We start from the raw sequence: 14358 nt of genomic DNA, 5'->3' as shown, positions 1-14358 counted from the left end.
ATTAATCTTTAATTAATATTTATTCATAATCAATTGTTTAATCTTCTATCTTCATTTATTTAATTATTGTGAAAAACTAGGCGGAGGTTATGGTTGGTTGAATTATTTTTTGCAATTTTTTTAGTTTATTTTTTTATAAAATATATTATTTTAATATATATAAAAAAACATTTTTTAAAAAATAACCATACCATAACAGCACTGTAAAAAGGACGTTGTATGACAGGGGGAGTGAGGTCGTCCGCGTGGAATCTTGTGCCAGTATTTATTTATTTTGCTTGCACTATAAACAATATATTTATCTTTCCATTGCTTCACGAAATATGATTGCAACGTCTTTATTACGGAGTCATCGTAACGTTTATCTATTGAACTAATAATTGGATTGGATTTCAATTTTATCCAAATGAAAAAAAAAAAGTTATTAGATTATTGAATTAATTTATGTAAATTAGTTATTTTCATTAAAATAATATTATTTTATTTATAAAAAAATCATTTAATATTGACACCATGATTTAAAATGATTCTAGCCTGTTCAATGTTTTTTAATTAAATTTAAAATTCAAGTTAGGTTGGGTTATGAATCTTCACGTCAACTTATTAACCAAACTAGATTTGATAGCTACGATTTAAATTGCAATGTGACGGAATAATTTTCTTTCGAAAAATTGTTGACTTTTGGGAAGATCATGAAATTTCAATTTTCAAGAAAAGGGAATATTTTAGTTGAAGGGGGCAACGAGGAAGAATCAGCAGTGGGAGAAGCATTCTGAATAGTAAATTGGAAATTGTTGGCAGAGAATCCCAATTTTTTTTTTATATGTCAAATTTTTGTGGTTTGTATTTTTCAAATTCTGAAACGTTTCAAATAGTAATAGACCTACAAGGCCCAATACAAGTGGATCCACAAAGCAGGCCCTAATAAATACGTACAAACGTTTTGCCATTAAAAGAGCCCAGGTTTTAATGAAGAGATAAATGGGCCCATTAAATACCAATCGCACAATACAAGCTTAGTAACAAATCCATTCCCAAACACAAAAATGGCTGCATCTGCACTTATCAGGGGCGCCCCGCTTCTGCGCCTCCGGCTTCAACACCACCATCGCTTCGCCACCGTATTACTCGTGCCACTTCGGAGATCATGGTGTTCTACAGCGGAGTCTACTCCACTGGAAGAGGATGGTGTACCTCTTTCGACTCCCGCAGCGTTGAGCTTGCGCAAGGCACCAAAGAATTCAAGTTGGGACGACCAAAATTACCGACAGTGGAAAGATGAAGAAGCAGATATTTGGAGAGATATTGAACCTATAACTCACCTCGCTAAAGAAATTATCCACTCTGACAGGTCCCTTTACTCTCTAATGTCGTCTGCCTTTGTTTGCTTATCATTTCTACTTTTGTTCTGATTTTCTTACTTACTGGTAGATACATGGACGGAGAACAACTAACAGATGAAGATGAGAAAGTTGTGGCAGAGAGGCTTCTTGCTTATCATCCGAATTCTGATGATAAAATAGGATGTGGGCTTGATTCTATAATGGTAAGCTACTAAGCTTGCATAGTTTTCGAAGGAATTTAATTGTTTGCCGCTTTTGTTCCGTGCTATTAAACTTTTTTTCTGTGCTATTTACGGAGGGTTCGACATTTATTTTTGGTAAAGATAAGATTTTTATTCTACAAATAGTCTTTTCCTGACTCTCTGGGTCTTGGCAATGCCCCACAATTTTTTTCTCCATGCTCTAATGTTTCCTTCAATTTCCTAGCATTTGAGCTCATACCCATGGTTCTCCTCGTGTTGTTTTTAATGGTAGAATGCCCATCTGTTTCTTTTCATTCGTTTTTCCTTTCTCTTGTTTTCTTAATTTGACACTTCTCCATGTGCGTAATGTCTTGACTCAATTCTTGAACTGTTCTTTCCAATGGTGTCAGATTCAATTTTGGATTGAGAATGTCTGCCATGTTAGAATGCAGTCTACCATTCTCTGTTTTGATTGTTCTTGTGTAATTTTTTAACATCTGAAATTCCCAATTTCTGACTCGAGTATGGAGTTATTGTCACGAGTCGGTTTGTATGACCCAAAAGAAAGAATATTAGCAAGTGATATCATTGCTTAAAATCTTGACGGTGTAAGGTGATTTGCTTGATTCCACCTAGCCAAACATCGACTGGACTGCTGAGTGACCCCAAATTCTCAGGTCCAACTGCCCAAAAATGCTTTATTTTCCACTCTGCATAGCATGAATGGATTTGAATTCTGGCTTCTAATTACTGCTACATTTTTTTTTGTTATCCAGCCTGTATACAATGTGTTAATCCAAACTATTTATTTTGAAGGTGTTAACCTGGTGAGAATGAATGTCATTTATAAAGTTGTCTTTGCCAAATCCCTTTCAGATGGTAGTGTGCATAGGTAAGCCCATGGAAATGGATCAATTTTGGAGGAATTTCTAAGTAAATTTGAAATGTCAACCATTTATCTTAACTGGTATAAAATTTATCTGGCATATTTTCCCACGCTATTACATAATGGCTATACTGTAGATATTTCAGAATCACTGTGGTAAGGCTGTCTAAGTGTACCATCAAAGACTCCTGATTCAATTTTGAGGACAGAACTTTTGCTAAGTTTGAATGAAACTAGAATTTGCCATGGTGATTGTCCTTGTGAGTTTTAAATCTGAATTTCCAAATGTCTGACATGTGCGTTGCTAGTGATATAGGTCAGACATAAAAGACAAGAATATAGTCAAGGGATGTCATTACTTAAATGTTGAAGGTCTAGGATGATTTACTTTATCTCTATGATCCAACATTCTATCTTTCGAGCATCATTCATACTGATAAGTGACCCATATTAGTGGGCATAGGGCTCAAGGATGCAGTATACACGCACATTCTGCATATCATGATGAGATGGAAGGTATTGCCATCTAAGTACCTTGTCTTTTTGGATATTTAGCTTGCATGTGCTGGAAGTTTCACTGCACAAATCCAAGTTAATTTGCCTGCTGCTGTAGGTGTAGGCTGTTGAGAAGGGTGCCATTTTGCTAACCCTATTTAGATGATGATTACAAGTCCAAAGGGGTCCTCAGTGATCAATCAAAGTTTCAGCTAACAGTGAAGAGGTTTTCCTAAGAAATTTAAACAAATGAAACAATCAGATTTCTTATTAGTATATGAATTATAACCCATGAAATTTAAAGGATTTGCATTTTTTTAGCAGCAACACTGTATTATTTCCTTATTTGCTTTCTTATTGATGGGACACATCCTTACAATTTTCAAATTCATGATACATTTTTATTGATTTAATTTTTTGTCGTAATTCACTCTGAATATCTGAGGCATTCATAAGACCATACTGCTATAAAATTTGCCTTGGTATGCATCTCACTTTCTGATATTTTTCCTTAATTTTCAAGTTCTCAGTTTTTTCTTTTCAAGTTCCAATTTTATGCTCCTTTTAGTGGAATGCAATTCTGTTCCGATTCTGTTAACTGCCTAGCTGTGGACATAATTGGTTGATGTAGGATGAAGATAGAAATGAGAAAGGGAAGAAAGGGGCACAAGAGTAGATGAAGAGGGGAAGGGAAAGATTGGAAAAATAGCTGTGGGAAGGATAACAAAACAAAAAAACTCAATTTTTAATAATCATCCAACTCACCCCACTACTAATGCTAGGTTATGGCCTTCATATAGGCACTTCAACCCTAACGAAACACTAGAATAATATGATAAAGTTCTAAACAAAATAAAAACCCTAATCAATACCAAATACCATAATAATCTAAACAATTAGATTCGCTATTACATACAAACAAAATAGAATTACATCTTGAGCTTTCCTTGATAATATTCTTAAAGATCTTCCGTTGCTTCTCCACCATTGGTTTATTGACATTTGCATGCACATAACAATTTAGAGGTTGGAAGAATCCATCATATGGACGCATGCAAGCAGAATACTGCTTCTATTTTATACCTCATTAGAATTATATAGAGTTCAAAACAGTTTCTAAAAGTAATTGCTCATAGCTCGGCAATCACCACAAATCGATTGTTGTTCTTTTCCTAATGTGTAATGGATGTTTACTGCCCCAGATTGATTATATTTTGCTTTCACTATTTCATATGGACTATGCTGCCTATCTTTCCCAAGCCATTTTTGTGTCAAACTAGCAATTTTGGAGTAAATGGCCTGTGTCTTAAACCTGTCCAACACTCCATTGGAATTTCCCAAGCAGTTTTGCAACACAGCTGGAAACTTTTGATGCACGGCCAATTGGATTCTTCTCACTTGACTATGCTATCTATCTCTATCTCTTTGAGTTTTTCCACAAGTCCCTGTTTTTATGTTTCTCCTTTTATCCCTTGCAACTTAGCAAAAAGTCAGGCAAGAAATTGACGGGGACATGCACCAGTCCCACTGTTCTTGTTAATTTCTTGCACGCGCCTTTTACTTAGGAGATCTGCAGGGTTCTGGTCCATACATGGTCGGCATGTATGTAGGTCAGTAGATAAAAATCTTTTAACGGGTGCCTTCTTCATTTCTCTGTAACATGGAATCTATTCCATTCTTTCTTTTGCTGTCCCTCATTTCTTTTTGTTTGCAGAGTGCATTTCTATTAATAGAGCTATTTGTTCGCTCAAGCCAAATGCCAGCTATTGTGGCTAGAATTGGACTCACCCGTCATTTTCTTCTTTTTTTGTGTCTATAATCATGTGCTATGTGAAATTGTGAATGTCTTCAAGTTAGCTATGCTGTTGGTCTGTGAGAATACTAATAAGCAGTTGAACTACTCTTGTTGAAGGTTGACCGTCATCCCTTATTTAAAAACTCCAGGTGCCTGTTTGTTGTAAGAATTGATGGTGGATGGATAGACTTCTCCTATCAGAAGTGCCTTCGAGCATACATTCGATCCAAGTACCCAACTCATGCAGAAAGATTCATTAAAGAACATTTTAAACGTGGCAGTTGATGATGATTATAACCCGGGTGATTACTTGATACTCCATCTGCAATTTTCTTTTTTCTTTTGGCAATTAGAGATCATTGTGATCGACATATTTTAAAGTTTTGCACAAGTGCGCAGGGGATTGTGTATGGATTCTAGTACCTAAATGTATCCTAGGTCTTGCCAAATTGTCAAACGTAGTAGATAATCCTTGTCTAGCACTTTCAAGGTTTTTTGGTTGTTTAGAAATGACGACACAAGATGATTGAAATGAACTCGACTTTGTTGACTTGCATCTGTCTTTTTATTTTTATTTAGCACATATGGCTTCTTTGGCAGGAATAAGCTTTTTTCGCAAATCCTAGGACCCACATTTGATTGTTTGCAGATTGGCCAAATTAGTCGTACCTAGCATGTCAAGAACTTGTTTACACACCAATAGAATATACTAGGAGGGGTCTGTAGGAAAAGAGAATGTGAACGTAGATGGGGTTTGCACGCCAATCATGCATACTATTCAAAAGGCCATGGCTACAGTCAATAAACGTCATAGCCCATGGCACTGGTGATCAATCAGAATCAATTATATTCCTACAGGTTTTTAGTAAATGATGCAGATCTTTCAGTGTGCCATTTTTTTATCTTGTTTTGATTTTGAACGTGTGGTCCTGTGGCTCTTGGGAGAACATTTCTTATCATAGCATCATATTGATCCGAGTAGTCATTGTCTAGGGTGCTGAGTAAATAAGTAAAGCTAGTATGTTTAACTCATAGGTGTTAGACCCAATTCGAGGGTCTAACCTGGCGAAGAGATCGTATCACTGGATCATTGGGTGTACTCACTGGTCACCTGGTCAACCTGTCGATCATTTTTTAAGAGATATTGATCCTATAACTTACCTCCCCATAGAAATTCTCCACTCTTAAAGGTCCCTTTACTCTCTAATGTTCATTTCTACTTTTATTCTGAATTTCTTACTTACTGTTAGATATATGGATGGAGAACAACTAACAGCTGAAGATGAGAAAGTTGTGGCAGGGAGGCTTCTTGCTTACCGTCCGAATTCTAACGATAAAATAGGATGTTTGAATGGAGTGGATGTAAGGAACAAGATTTAAAGAGTGAAAAACGGTTTCATCAGATGTCATGTGGTTGAACACTCCCGAGTCGACAATCCAATCAGGAGAATCAGTACCTGGGGAAGTTGACAAAACAGATGCTGCGATGGTATTATTAGCCAAGGTAGAGCAACCCACATTAGAAATAGCTTGTCGAAACATTTCTCGAGTTTTACCTGAAACAACATTAGTTTCAGTGCTAAGGTTTGTTTCAGAGGTGATCACACCAGCAACTTTCCCTCTCCTGTGCTTGTCTGATTTCCTTTTCAATCGTGGACAATTGTGCTTTGTGTGTCCCATTTCATTGCAATAGTAACATTCAACCTTGGACAAGTTTTTTTGCGTCCCCTATTTTATCGTAGCAAAAATAAATCAAAATAAATTATAAAAATTCAATCAAATGTCAAAGAGGAAATGAAAGAAGAAAAAGATAAACCTGCAGTGCAAGTATTTCTTATCCAAATTACGGTGCTCTGGAACAACCATTTGATACATTTTTAAGTTCTATGTATGCATAACTTCCAATGTAATTAGTCAAAAAAAAAAAAAGATGTTGTTTTAATACAAATAAATGATTTTGATTGATGGGATGATTTATGAGTTTACTTGATCATCCAAGCCCTTTTTCGAGTAATGGATGGATGAAATCAAAGTAAGTTAAAAATTAGAATTCAATTTATATTTCCACGCATAGAAATAGAATATAGAATTTCATTATACCAAATAGTACGAGACTCAAACTTGGAATTTGTCGGATGGAGTAGAGAATTTCTTTGTAAAAAATTAGGTAAAGTTCTTTTATTTTTATTTTCCCATGATTTCTCCTATGCTTACATTTAAAATTCAGTTCTCTCCTCGTATAAAATAATCTTTACGAAAGATAAATACTCGGTTACTTAATCTTTATTCCTATACTGCAGGAGCATTTCATAATGAAAATTGATGATTTCTTTTTTTATTTTATCCCTATTTAATTTAGAAATATTTTTTTTCATAACTAATTATTCATAATGGTACAGGCTCAGCTGGTTAATACAAATAATACTCAAAAACCAAATTGTCTTTAATTTGATGAAACAGGCCACGGGCCAGATTGTCTTCAGCCCAAACATAGAAACAGACTCAAAACGAGCCCACTTATTTCACGAAGAGATAAATGGGCCCATCGAGTTACCAATGGCACAATACAAGCTTAGTAACCATCCATTCCCAGACCCTAAAATGGCCGCATCTGCACTTCTCAGTCAGCTCCTGCGGCTCCGGCTCCACCACCACCACCGCTTCGCCACCGGATTGCTAGTGCCACTTCGGAGATCATGGTGTTCGAATGCGGAGTATATTCGAATGGAAGAGGATGATATATCTGTTTTGATTGACACAGTATCGAGCTTGTGCGAGGCAGCAAAGTATTCAAGTTGGGAAGAGCAAAATTACCGACAGTGGAAAGATGAAGAAGCAGAGATTTGGAGAGATATCGAACCTATAGCTCACCTCGCTAAAGAAATTCTCCACTCTAACAGGTCCCTTTACTCTATAATGTCGTCTGCCTTTCCTTGCTTATCATTTCTACTTTTCTTCTGATTTTCTTACTTACTGCTAGATATAAGGATGGAGAACAACTAACAGATGAAGATGAGAAAGCTGTGGCAGGTAGGCTTCTTGTTTATCATCCGAATTGTGATGATAAAGTAGGGTGTGGGCTTGATTCTATAGCGGTAAGTTTGCGTAGTTTTCCAAAAGGCATTTAATTGTTTTCCGCTTTTGTTTTCATGCCATGAAACCTTTTTTTGTGTGTGCTAATTTATGGAGGGTTCGACATTTATTTTTGGTAAACATAAGATTTTTATTCATGCTATGAAATTTTTTATTTCTGCCAATGTATCTTATTAGTATTTAAAAGTGCATTGTTATTAAGGTTTTATATCATCATATTGTATTTTTAGTATCATTAAATTCCCTAACTTAAGCATGTTTTATAATAACAAGTTTGATGGTATAAGATAGTTTTAATTTATGGTAAATGTTCATTTTAAATGCAGGCATAATCCTCATATTAATCTCACATCTTAAAGATCTCTTTAACTCTTTGTTAAATTATATATATTATTTATAATTTATATAGTTGACCTCCCTGTGGATCGATCTCGGTCTTGCCAGGTTATTTATTACTTTGACACTCCTGCACTTGGGATAAAACATCAACTCTTTGATTGTGTCAGTATGGAGGGTTCGAAATTTATTTTTGGAAGAGATAAGATTGTTATGCTAAACATTGAGTCTTTTCCTGACTCTTTAGGTTTCGCCACTGCCCCACGATTTTTTTTCCACGTTCTAAATGTTTCCTTGGTTTTTCTAGCATTTTAGCTCATGCCCATGGTTCTCCTCGTGTTGGTTTTAATGGTAGGATGCTCATTTGTTTCTTTTCATTCCCTTTTCCTTGCTATTATTTTCTTAATTTTACAAGGAGATATAATTTCCTTTATCTAAGGTTTCTTCCAACATATAATGAAATGGTGGGGGGGCATTCGATATTTTGATACTTCTCTACATATCTAATGTCCTGACTCAATTCTTGAACTCTTCTCTCTAATAGTGTTAGATTGAATATTGGATGTTTGCCAAGTTAGAATGCAGTCTATCATTTTCTGTTTTGATTGTTCGTGTTATTTTCAACATCTGAAATACCCAGTTTCTGACTCAAGTATGAAGTTATTGTCATGAGTCAGTTTGTCTGAACCAAAAGAAAGAATGTTAGTAAGTGATATCATTGCTTAAAATCTTGATGGTGTAAGGTGATTTGCTTAATCCCACTACACCAAACATCAGCAGGAATGTCGTGTGACCCCAAATTCTTAGGTCCAACTGTCCAGTGCCCAAAAATGCTTTATTTTCCATTATGCATAGATTGAATGGATTTAAATTCTTGCTTCTAATTACTGATACTATTTATTTCAAAGGTGTTAACCTGGTGAGAATGAATGTCATTTATAAAGTTGTCTTTGTCGAATCCCTTTTACATGGTAGCGTGCATAGGCAAGCCCATGGGAATGGATCAATTTTGGAGGACTTTCTAAGTAAATTTGAAATGTCAACCATTTATCTTAACTGGTATAAAATTTATCTGGCATATTTTCCCACGCTATTACATAATGGCTATACTGTAGATATTTCAGAATCACTGTGGTAAGGCTGTCTAAGTGTACTATCAAAGACTCCTGATTCAATTTTGAGTAGAGAACTTTTGCCAAGTTTGAATGAATCTAGAATTTGCCATGGTGATTGTCCTTGTGAGTTTTAAATGTGAATTTCCAAATGTCTGACATGTGTGTTGCTAGTGATATAGGTCAGACATAAAAGACAAGAATATAGTCAAGGGATGTCATTACTTAAATGTTGAAGGTCTAGGATGATTTACTTTATCTCCATGATCCAACATTCTATCGTTCGAGCATCATTCATACTGATAAGTGACCCATATTAGTGGGCATAGGGCTCAGGGATGCTTTGTTTGCAGTATACACGCACATTCTGCATATCATGATGAGATTTAAGGTTTTGCCATCTAATTACCTTGTTTTTATTGATGTATAGCTTGCATGTGCTTAAGGTTTTTTACATGCTTACTGTTGGTTTTGCCTATTGAGAAGGGTGCCACTTTTCTAAGTCCATTTAGATGATGCTAATAGGCCCAAAGGTGTCATCAGGATTTAATGAAAGTTTGAGTTGACAATTAGGAGGATCCCAAAGAAATTTAAACAAATGAAACGAACAGATGTCTCATTAGCATACGAATTACAACCCATTAAATTTGGAGGATTTATATTTTTCAGGGGCAGCACTGTAGTGTTTCTTTGTTGCTATCTTAAGGATGGGACGGATCCTTACAATTTTCAAATTCACGATCCATTATTACTGATTTAATTTTTTGTCATAATTCACTCCAAATATCTGAGGCATTTATGAGATCGAACTGCTAGAAAATTTGGCTTGGTATGTATCTCATTTTCTGATATTTTTCCTTAGTTTTCAAGTTCTCAGTTTTTTCTTTTCTTGTTTCAATTTTATGTTCCTTTTAGTGTAATGCACTTCTGTTCCTTTTCTGTTAACTGTGTAGCTGTGGACATAATTGGTTGATGCAGGATAAAGATAGAAATGAGAAAGGGAAGAAAGGGGCACAAGAGTAGATGAAGAGGGGAAGGGAAAGATTGAAAGAATAGCAGGAAAAAAAAAACACCCACAATTTTTAATAACCATCCAACTCACCCCACTACTAATACTAGGTTATGGCCTTCATATAGGCACTTCAACCCTAACGAAACACTAGAATAATATGATAAAGTTCCAAGCAAAATAAAAACTCTAATCAATACCAAATATCATAATAATCTAAACAGTTAGATTCACTACATTACATGCAAATAAAATAGAATTACATCTTGAGCTTTCCTAGATAATATTCTTAAAGATCTTCTGTTGCTTCTCCACCATTGGTTTATTGACATTTGCATGCACGACAATTTAGAGGTTGGGAGAATCCATCATATGGACGCATGCAAGTAGAATACTGCTTCTATTTTATATCTCAATAGAATTAAATAGACTTCAAAACAGTTCTTAAAACTTATTGCTCATAGCTCACCACGAATCCATTGTTGTTCTTTTCCTAATGTATAATGGATGTTTTCTGCCCCAAATTGATTATATTTTGCTTTCACTTTTTCATATGGACTATGCTGCCTATCTCTTTGGAGTGACCTATGTGTAATTGTCCGACACTCCATAGAGAGTTAATATTCTTTTGATGCTTGGTAATGAGATTTTTAAAAATTGGAATTTCCCATGCATCTTTGCAACACAGCTGGAAACTTTTGATGCGTGACCAGTTGGATTCTTCTTGCTTGACTATGCTATCTCTTTGAATTTTCCCACGAGTCCCAGTTTTTGGGTTTCTCGTTTTGTCCCTTGCAACGTAAGTGAAAAGTCATGGAAGAAATTGACAGATACATGCATCAGTCTCTCTGTTCTTGTTAATTTCTTGCGTGCACCTTTTGCCTAGAAGATCTGCAGGGTTTTGGTCCACACATGGTCAGCATGTATGTAGGTCAGTAGATAAAAATCTTTTAACAGGTGCCTCCTTCATTTGTTTTGCTGGAATCTGTTCCGTTCTTTGTTTTGCTGGTCCCTCATTTCTTTTTGTTTGCAGAGGGCATTTGTACCAGTAGAGCTATTTGTTCGCTTCAAGTCAAATGCCAGCTATTGTGGCCAGAATTGGACTCACCCGTCATTTTCTCCTTTGTGTGTGTGTTGATAATCATGTGCTATGTGAAATTGTGAATGTTTTCGACTTAGCTATCCTGTTGGTCTATGAGAATACTAATAAGCAGTTGAACTACTCTTGTTGAAGGTTGATCGTCATTCCCATTTTAAAACGTCAAGGTGCCTGTTTGTTGTAAGATCTGATGGTGGATGGATAGACTTCTCCTATAGGAAGTGTCTGCGAGCATACATTCAATTCAAGTACCCAACTCATGCAGAAAGATTCATTAAAGAACATTTTAAACATGGCCTGATGATGGTTACAACCCGGGCGATTACCTGATATTCCATCTGCAATTTTCTTTTTTCTTTTGTCTATTAGAGATCATTCAGATTGACATATTTTGAAGTTTTCCATCAGGGCCGGATTGTGTACTGATTCTAGGACCTAAATGCATCCTTGGTCTTTTCAAATTGTTAGAAATAGTAGATAATCCTTGATTAGCCCTTCCAAGTTTGTTCGTTTAGAAATGATGACAAAATGATTGAAATGTCTCGACTTTGTTGACTTGCGTCTGTCTTTTTGTTTCCTTGGCATATTTGGCTTCTTTGGCAGGAACGCCAAACATGTCAAGAACTTGTTTACGATTCGATAGAATAAAGTAGGAGGGTTCTGTAGGAAAAGAGAATGTGAACGTGGATGAGGTTTGCACCACGCCAATCGGGCAAACGATTCAAAAGGTCATGTTTGCAGTCAATAAGCATCATAGCCCATGGCACAGGTGCTCAACATAATCAATTATATTCCTCAGTTTTTTAGTCTATCATGCAGATCTCTGTCTTGTTTTGATGTTGACCATGTGGTCCTGTGGCTCTTGGGACAAGATTTCGCACCTCGGGCATCATATTGATCCGAGTAGTCATTGTCGTCTAGGGTGGTGCTCGCCTAAATAAGCAAGTGATGTTTAACCAATAGGGTCTGTGGGCTGTTTGAAACGAGTTTAGAATGGAGTTTCTCAAAAATATGAATTTTACTTTTGTTTAGAATTTAGTGTTTTTTTATGTCTTTGAATTTTTTTTATGTGTTCATGTTAAAAATAATTTTAATAAATTAAAAAAGTATTATTTTAATATATTTATAAGCAAAATTACTTTGAAAAGTAATTAATATTATATTTTCAAAAACCCCAAAAAGAAGAGGGTGTGATCAACACTGAGTGGTGGACTTGGGCTGGTCAAAAGAGTCGAGCGTAGCTGGCATGTTGAATAGTTTGGGTTTCTGGGCTTCTATTGGTCAAAACGCTGGAGAGCTATCATTGTCCAACATCTGTAATGTCTACACAATGTGTTAAGTTTGGAAGACACGAATCTCTCTCTTTTCTGTATGTAGGTTTTGAGTAGTCAAAGCACGCGGGGACCTGGAAATACCATCCGGCAGGAATTTATTCTTTAAAATTATAGCACTATTGTTTTATAAAGTTTTATTTTTTGTTTAGAAATATATTAAAATAATTTTTTTATTTTTTTAAATTTATTTTTTATACCATCATACCAAAACAAGAAAAAAAACATTAAAAAAACAATTTAAAGTGAAAAGATTAAAACAAATTTTTTGAAGAAGTGCTGCTGGGCCACAAAACAAACTGCCCTTGAATGAAGTGGTGCTGTTCTTGGCAGTATATGCTAAACAACCATCTGTAACTATAAGATTAATTCAGAAGATTGGACTTAGGAGGGTTCTTGTCAGCTAAGAATCTGTTGGTTACTACTAGATTTATAGTGCTGGTATGAAGCTTCTTGAGAGAGGAGCTTGTCCCCGTAACAATTAGAGATAATTACGTGTGACTCTCATGATATGCATTTGGTCCTTGGAGCTCGGTGTGATTACAAATGGCAAAACTCGCAGGGTTTGGCCATTCTTCTCATATGTTTAAACGTTAGCCATTTTCGGAATCGCAGATGCTGTGAGAGCAGCAATGTCGCAACTCCCATGCAATGATGCTAGCTAGACATAAATCATTGAAGATGCAAGAGCAAGAGCTGTTGATGAGGATGGTATAATAAGTTACACGGTGTGATCACAAGCCCTGCTTGGGCTGTGTGCTAAGACCTGGATGAGCTGTTCATCACAATAATCTTTGACCACATCAGCTGTAGAAAATTACTTCGGCCAGATCATATCGCTGGTGGGGATTAACAGGCGTTGAGACTTGAGAAAGCTTATTATAATCAAGATGCATGTGTAGATGATGAAGATGAAATAATAGTGGGGTGAAAAAGCAACAATCCATGGCTCGTGGGTGAGTAATCAAAGGTCAACCCTTCATTATCATGCTACAACTTACAATATTGCAATCTTTAGCAGTTGCCATGCATCAGTAATAAAAAGTTTCTATGTGCTAAGTAATAATTACACATGATCATTAGACTAAGACGAGCAGAAGTGGACCTCAACCTGGGAGATCCTCCAGCCAGCTGGACTTAAGAAATCCACGTGGGTCATCAATCCAAACAGTCCCCGAGTCCATGATGAGTTTTTTCTATTTCATACAACTATTTTCTCTTTCGTTACACATTCATACGGATTTTATTTTTGAAAAATAACATGGATAGATAAATTTTTTTGAGAGAATGATATAGGTTGTAAAAGTATTTGAAAAATAGCACGAACATAACTATATGTTTTTAATATCAATTTCGTACATGACTGTTATTTTTAAAATAGTGGTTTAACACAACCGTGTTTTCTAATATTAATTTTATACACAATCACTATTGAAAATAGTGGTTTAATGGGGTGCACCAATGATACACCGAAGATATGTTTTTTACACACTCAATACCTCTAGAAATATCTCGACGGGATGAATTGAACTACACTCCGAAAAACCATTAAACGAGGTTGTAATGGACCCTAAATTAACCATGAATAAAACTTCTAACAAATTACGACCATGTTTGGTGATTTTTCAAGGTGTAGTTAAAATCATCTCGTCGAAATCTTTCTAACGATATTGAATG

The 14358-nt window shown here is 35.7% G+C and overlaps 2 protein-coding genes across 5 annotated transcripts; both read left to right on the top strand.

The window, feature by feature from the left end:
• The first annotated feature begins 1012 nt into the window (after positions 1-1012).
• Positions 1013-5257, top strand: LOC18104844 (protein DCL homolog, chloroplastic). The gene is made up of 3 exons (XM_006374818.3): positions 1013-1351; positions 1432-1546; positions 4819-5257. The coding sequence occupies exons 1-3, from the start codon at positions 1047-1049 to the stop codon at positions 4984-4986; spliced, it is 588 nt and encodes a 195-aa protein (XP_006374880.2). The 5' UTR covers positions 1013-1046; the 3' UTR covers positions 4987-5257.
• A 1985-nt stretch (positions 5258-7242) lies between these two features.
• On the top strand, positions 7243-11905 carry LOC18104839 (protein DCL, chloroplastic). 4 transcript variants are annotated; one of them, XM_024585471.2, is made up of 4 exons: positions 7243-7601; positions 7682-7796; positions 11285-11378; positions 11486-11586. In XM_024585471.2, the coding sequence occupies exons 1-4, from the start codon at positions 7258-7260 to the stop codon at positions 11488-11490; spliced, it is 558 nt and encodes a 185-aa protein (XP_024441239.2). In that variant the 5' UTR covers positions 7243-7257; the 3' UTR covers positions 11491-11586. The 4 variants fall into 4 exon arrangements, with proteins under 4 accessions (XP_024441239.2, XP_024441237.2, XP_006374878.3 ...); XM_024585469.2 differs by lacking the exon at positions 11285-11378 and adding an exon at positions 8239-8481; XM_006374816.3 differs by lacking the exon at positions 11285-11378 and having other exon boundaries at positions 11486-11905.
• Positions 11906-14358: the final 2453 nt, after the last annotated feature.

The sequence above is a fragment of the Populus trichocarpa genome, chromosome 14 (genome assembly GCF_000002775.5).
Source record: "Populus trichocarpa isolate Nisqually-1 chromosome 14, P.trichocarpa_v4.1, whole genome shotgun sequence".
NCBI lineage: Eukaryota > Viridiplantae > Streptophyta > Magnoliopsida > Malpighiales > Salicaceae > Populus > Populus trichocarpa.
The sequence above is the reverse complement of the archived record's forward strand: the minus strand, read 5'-3'. Positions and strand labels throughout refer to the sequence as shown.